The sequence below is a fragment of the Coturnix japonica genome, chromosome 20 (assembly GCF_001577835.2).
Source record: "Coturnix japonica isolate 7356 chromosome 20, Coturnix japonica 2.1, whole genome shotgun sequence".
Lineage (NCBI taxonomy): Eukaryota > Metazoa > Chordata > Aves > Galliformes > Phasianidae > Coturnix > Coturnix japonica.
In genome coordinates, this window is record NC_029535.1 from 9,023,119 (window position 1) to 9,029,833 (window position 6,715).

Below are 6,715 nucleotides of genomic sequence, written 5' to 3' on the forward strand. Positions count from 1 at the left end.
TCTGCTTAATGCTCTTCGGAAAACAATCCCATTCCCAGCAGGTGCTAATCTCTTGAGTGGATCCGGCTCAGCCCATGTGCTCTTGGCTGTGCCTTTGTGCCCTGGGCTCCCTGTGCCCTGGACCCGCTGCTGGCCTGGGCTCCTGCACCCCTGGGAGCCCTCAGCCCGGTGAGTTCTGGGAGAAGCACTGATGAAAGATGGATGCAAGTAGATTAGTCACTCGCACCGTCTCCTGCTTTAATACACATTAATGTTTCAGCAGATTTCTGATATGGGAGAGCACAATTCCCTCCCCTGCATCTCTTGCAGCGCGCAGCAAGTCTCTGGGGCAGGGAAAGGGGTTACAGCTGTCTTACGAGCCCCTTTCATGTATTTGGAAAACGCTAAAATTGTGCTGAATGGTGTGGGGTTATTGCAGGTTCCCTGGAGCTGGTGATGAAACCAGTTTGACAGGAGGCTGCCGCGGCAAGGATTAGGGCTGGAATGTACCGCTGAGGGTTTGTTTCTGCTTAGGGAAGAGCTGGCTCCAGCCCCAGCGTGCTCTGAAGCCCTGCAGGTTCTTCGGGGCAGGGCTGAGCTCTTTGCCCTGCGGAGCTGCGGGTCCCTCCGCACGCACAGCCCCGCAGCATCGCACCCCGAGCGGGTGGGTGGCATTCCCGGCTATTGTCATGGAGATCTGCAGCTGCTTCCCTGGAGGTCGGGATTTGCATAACAGAGCCCCGTCCCTGGGCCGTGCAGCTGCGGTGTGTCCGTCCCCACGACCCTTCCCCACCCCGTGTCCCATCCCCAGCCCGATGCTGAGGGTCTGGAGAAGCTCAGAGCAGCGCAGGGCAGTGCTAGGATGGCAGGTCTACATGGCAGGATGCGCTTTGGCCAGGGGACTGTGCTCCTGTGCTTCAGACAGGGCTGTGCCGGTGGGGTGGCACCGCTGCCCTCCTTTGCCTGACCTGGAGATGGGGCAGGTCGGGGGCATCCCTGCTTGCTGGGAGCGTGGGGTTGAATCTTGGCTAGCAGGGCGCTGAGCACCTCCAGATGGCTTTGGCACATTCAGAGCTGCACAGGGACCCGCTGAGCTGTGTTTACAGGATCCCAGTGGCAGCCTTTGGGAATACTCATGTTTTCCTTTTTCTGAACCATCTACACAGCCCTCCCCCCCCCCAAACCCCCCATGCTTCACCTACAGGTTTGCACATGCCAGTCCCATGCGGTGAGCTGGCAGCCCACAGGGGCTCTGGGAACAGGTTGCTGCCGACGCGGGGCTTTGTTCTGTTCTACACTGAGCTGCTGCCTTTCTTTCTGCACGCCTGTCTCCTTTCTGAGCACAAAACTGTTCCCAGCATCTCATTAACGAATGTCTGTTTGCCCAGATGACTCCGCTCCTGGCCGTAACCTCTTAGCAGTAACACAGCTGTACTTACAGCTTAAGGTACAACAGAAACAGAGCGCCTTGTTTTCAAGTGAAACATTGCCTCGTGATGAGGATGTGTGGATGGGGAGTCAGACGCTGTGGGTCACGCTGCCGGCTCATATGCAACCCCAAGCAGAGCACTTAACCTCGCTGCGCCGCTTTCAATCTGTCTGGGAGCAATGTGGGTTTATCCCACAGGAGGTTTCAGAGAGCCTGCTCGTTTTTCATAAAGCACAATAAGGATCTGGGCTGGGAAAAGCCTTTTGTGTGCGCCGAGCTGCTTGCGTAGGGCTGTCTTAATAGGTGCATGCTTATGGGATGGAGCGCAGGTGGGAGCTGGGACATGCAGCTGGTGCTGGCAGCCGGGCTCTGCTCTGCTCCCTGCACACAAAGCACAGCCCTGGTGGCAAAGAGAGACCCCATCAGCCCCCCATCAGTGTTCAGGGCATGGGGAAGCCCTCTGCCTGCTGCCAGCATCCCAAAGCTGCACCATGTGGCATTGGTTCACTATGAGCTGGATCCTGGGCTCGTTGCTGCTGCTTCTCAGCACCTCCTGCCACAAAAGGAAGCCTGGGATATCCAAGGTGCAGCAGCCCCTTCCCCTCCTTGCAGGGGAGCAGATGGGGATTAATTGCTGGCATCTGCTGCCTTCACCTCCCTTCACAGCTCGGTGTTACTGAATCCTCTTTCCCAAAGTGTTGCAGCTTATCTTGAAAGAGGAACCTGGTCTGTTTTGCTCACCATGAATGGGATCCAGTGAGCGTGGTCCCTGCTGTTCATCCTGTGCTGCTGAATGGAGGCAGCTGGCCTGGCATGCGGAGCAGCAGGAGTCTGAAACTTGGGCTCTTCCCCATTTTCAGGCCTGTCCTGAATGCTATCTCAGCTCAGCCTTGAGTGTCCGGCCCAGTAGAGGCTCTGCATGGGGCAGCACTGGGGTACATGCATGCAGCAGGAAGCTGCAGCAAGCAAAAAACAGGGTGTCCTTCCCCAGAGCTTCAAAACTGGGCATTGCTTCACCAAGGTAAAACCTCATGCTGTTTCCTCACTGCTTGAGCCAGAGCATCCCCTCTGTGCTGTGTGTGTCAGTGGGGCGGGGACAGGGATGTGATGGGGGTTGGGGCAGTGGAACAGCCTGTCCTGGGGCACAGGAGGCCCGAGATTGTGACACAACGTGCTGTTGCTACCATAGTCCTCCTTCAGAGCAACTCAGGAATTCCAAATATTTCCTCTCAGATAAAGGTGACTGGGGGAGGCCAGAATTATCTGGACGTGTCTGGACAAGCCTCAAAGTCCAAACACGGGGTCAGAATGGTCAGAATTGGTACTGGGAGTGCTGGCCTTCAAGGTGCCGAGTGGAGGAGGTGTGGGGCGGGGTGGGAACCCAGCAAGATGCCTTTCCCTTACCTTCAACCTGCCCCCGGGCTGGGAGAGATGAAGCTTCTACCTGCTTGTTCCACTGCCCTCGCTCCAGGATGGCTGTTCCCAGAGCACACATCTGGGATCACAGCTGTGCTCCATGGTAGGACAGGTCCCCAGGCCCCCTGCCCCATGCTTGTTCCCAGGGGAAGGAGAAGGGTTCTACCCTCCCCCCACCCCCTGCCACACTCAGCTCCTATCCCTCTCTCCTCCTCCTGTGGCACCCGATAGTTCACCATATGCATTTATCTCTTCTTTAGCAAACACTTCCTTTTCTTAGAAACAGGCTCTCCAAAACGTGCTTCTTGGAATTGCCTTTCCCCAAGCTGAGAGGCATGTACCAAAGAAAAGGGAGCACTGAGCGATGAGATGATGAGATGCCGTCCTGTCCCCTCTGCCCTGGGGGCCTCTCCCTGTGCCTCTTTTTCTCCCACCCTTATAGGAGGCTCTGGCTCAGAGGTGCCACCATCTGCATGGCCCCGGTACCTCTGTGGCCTCACTGGGTACATTGGGGACATCTCTGTGCCCCAGGAAGACCCTGAGGAGCAGGGATGGAAGCACTTGGTGCTTGGCTCAGTGGGACCAGCCTTAAGGAACACCTGAGCAATAAGACTTGTTTTTATAGGGGAAATACCTTGATGTGCACAGCATCTTTCCTCTGACCTGAGAGCAGCTGCAGCATTCAGTGCTTTGTGTGAATGGAGCAGGGGGCCCCTGTGCAGTGGGGCTGGTGGGGCTGTTCTGGGCAATGCTGTGTTTGCTGCCCTGTGTTTAGGCTCCCATCCTCCCATCCATCGCTGTCTGTTTCCACAGCCTTCCTCCTGACACTGCTGAGCAGAGCTGGGAGCAGCTGCTTTGGGCAGCACTTGCATGAACTGGTGGCTGTGGGCTGCTGGGTGGGAGAGCTGTGTGGCCAAGCAGGGGAAACAAGACAAGCTGCATGCCTTACAGTGCAGCACTTTGATGTGCAAGAGCTTGCTGTGCAATGCACACATGTGGCAAGGTGAAAGACCAGGCAGGAATGTTGTCCCAACCTTGGAACGCTATGGTGAGGCGTGACAGCAGCACAGAACCAGCCAGGCTTATCTCTGTTTTTCCAGAGCAGCTGCTTACTGGAACTGCATTCACTTATCAGGGAGCAGGGACCTTGCTGGGAAGATGGCTCAAGGTACAGCCCTGCCAGCCCCTGGCTGAGCTGCGGGAGGTCCCAAGGCAAGAGGGCTGCCTGCAGGCTCCTGCTCAGCTCTGATAAACCAGGGCAGTGAAGCTCCCTGCCTTGTCACTGTTGCAGGGCCCTGCACTCATCCCTGGTCTTGCAGGGGGATATCCAGGTTCTGGGTATTCTGCTTCCTCTTGGCTTTGCAGGATGAGTGGTGAGGGGCAGCAGCACGTTGCTGCACGGTGACATCTGCCCGGTTCTGGCTGTGGCTGGGGATGCAGAGCTGGAGAGGCTGGCTTGGCTGGGCCAGGCTGGAGCAGCTGCATTCCTGGGCTGGTGCTTGGCCACGCTCCCACAGCCTGGGGGAAGGCAGGGCTTCTTGTCCAGCTTTGCAGCAGCAACTTGCAGAACCCAAGTGCAAAATGCAGAGTGTTGCAAGGTGACCCAGGCAGGACAGGGGAGCAGAGACATCGTGATGCCCTGGACACAGTGATGCTTGCACTGGGACTATGGGCTGCAGCCTCAGCAGCAATGCAGCCTGACACTGGCTCAGTTTTTCTCCTGCAATGATCACGCTTCAATGCTAATTTTAGAGCTCTGTGGTGTTCTCCTTGCAAATCTTTCCTGGCATCGACTTCTCTTATGGCCAGTCCTGTGCTTCCCCCCCTGCCCTGCGTGCATCATTCAGAGCAAGGAAGCACACGGCGTCTGTCATCCGCTCTGTCCCCACCGGTGCTTTCCTGCCTGTGGGAGCCTGGCAGCCTTTCTGCTCCTTCCACCATCAGGGCAGTGAGGACCTGGCACTGCTGCCCAGAGACCTGCGTGTGCCCCATGGTTGGAGGATGGGGCCCTGGGCAGCCTGAGCTGGGGAGGGGGCAACCAACCCATGGCAGGGGGTTGGAACTGGATGAGCTGTCTGTGACCATTCTGTGATTCTCTGCTTCCCAGAATAACTCGGCCTTTTCTACAGAGAAAAAGGAGAGCCCGAAGCCACCACAACCTCCACTGGGGTTGGGGAAAATGGGCAGCAGAAGGGAGGGAGCCCTGTGAGGTGTGGGATTGAGGGCAGGCTGTTCTCCAGGCTGTTCTCACCCTGCTGCTCATTGCTGGCACTGCAGCCTCTCACCTCCCCCCTTCTCACCGCTCTCTTCTGCCTGCAGGAGCGCTTTGTGGACCTGTATGGGAATAATGCTGCTGCCGAGCTGAGGAAGGGCCAGGAGACCTTCAACAAATGGCTCCTGACCGGGGCGACCGTGGCCGGAGTTCTTCTGCTGGGATCCCTGCTGAGCCGCAAGTGATCCATGGTTGTGTCCCCCTGGCACCAGGATGGCTGCGCCTTCACCATCACATCCACTACGCAGCTCCCGAGCACCATCACCATCACGGGGCACTCACCCAGCTCCACGGAGCTTCCTTCCTCGCTCCTCCAGCTCCTTTTCTTGTAGCCCCTCTCATTTACCGTTCCGTTGTGTTTTAAAGGCGCTCAGAGCAATGCAGCACTTCAGCCAACAGCTCCCAGCGCTGGGCAGATCCCGGCGGGTGGGATGAATAGTGGCTAGAAGGTGTCCCAGCCCTGCAGGATCCTTTAGATCACTTTGAAAAAGAATAAACAGACTTATTTTTGCATGTGTGAGTGCGTGCGTGTGTGTAGATGTGTCACTAATATAAAGTTCCCCAGGCAGAGCAAGGATCTGGGCTCCAGCCTCAAGCAGGGCTCCCGCTACCAGCCCTGCCCTGCTGCAGCAGCCTGGCTGCCATGGGGACAGGGCTGAGCTTTGCCATCCCTGCCACGTCTCTTGATTGTCCCCTGCTCGCCTGGCACTGCAGTGAGGCAGAAAGCACCTGGGTGAAAGCTGATGGTGAGTAGCCCCAAACTTGCCCTGCAGCCCCAGAGTCTCTGTCCCCTGCACCTCCAGCAGGCACAGGGCTGTACCTCCTCCTCATAACCCCCCTCTTCCTCGTCCCCCTCCCTCTGCTCAGATTGCTGTGTGACACTGCATGTCCTCCTTTGTGCCCCATGTCCGTCCCTCCCCACACAACCCACGCCAGGACCCTGCTTTGCTGTTGGATTGGGGCCGGGATGGAGGCAGGGGAGTTAAGGAGCACTTCCCCATCCCGCAGACACACAGACAGGGTGGGGGGTGGCACAGGGGCTCTCCTGTGGGACCACAGCATCCCAGCAAGTGCAGGAGCAGGGAATGAGTGTGAAACAGGGATCGGGACCACATGGGCAGCTGCTAGCACAGAGTGAGGCTCTTCTACATCCCCAGGACCACAGTAGGGGAACGGCTGGGGTTGGCGAGTGGGACCAATGTAATGTAGAAGCCAACCCCAGGGGGAGGAGCAGGGCCGAGCTCCCCCAGCTGCTGCTGGTCCCCATAGCGCAGGCAGAGGGGGGTCCCTGTCCTGTGGTGTGGCTGCGATGGGTGTGTGAAGTGATGGAGGTGACCGTGCTGCTTCCCCAGGAGCAAATCCTCATCCCTGGGATTGCAGCAGGGATCCCCCCCCAGCTGTCCCGGCGGGCTGGGCTGTGTAGGCAGCGCCCGCGCTCTGCTGTACAGATCCGAGTAGTTTTTAATTCATTTGTGAATACTCTAATGCTATTTTTGTTATCTGTATGTCTGTATTTATGTGCGGTGCCGTGCTCTGCCGAGGGCTGGGGCCGGGCTCTGCTGCCAATGGAGCACTCGAGAGAGTGTGGGGTGGGGGGGGTGAGTGGGGTTGTTCTCCTA

The 6,715-nt window shown here is 57.8% G+C and overlaps 1 protein-coding gene across 3 annotated transcripts in view; it reads left to right on the forward strand.

Moving 5' to 3' along the window:
- The window catches only part of BCL2L1 (BCL2 like 1), a 15,909-nt gene extending 10,296 nt beyond the window's left edge, over nt 1-5,613 (forward strand). For all 3 annotated transcript variants that reach the window (XM_015881877.1, XM_015881876.2, XM_015881875.1), the window contains exon 3: nt 5,144-5,613. In XM_015881877.1, the coding sequence (XP_015737363.1) occupies nt 5,144-5,281 (138 nt within the window). In that variant the 3' untranslated portion in view covers nt 5,282-5,613. The remainder of the gene's footprint in view (nt 1-5,143) is intronic.
- The last annotated feature ends 1,102 nt before the right edge of the window (nt 5,614-6,715 follow it).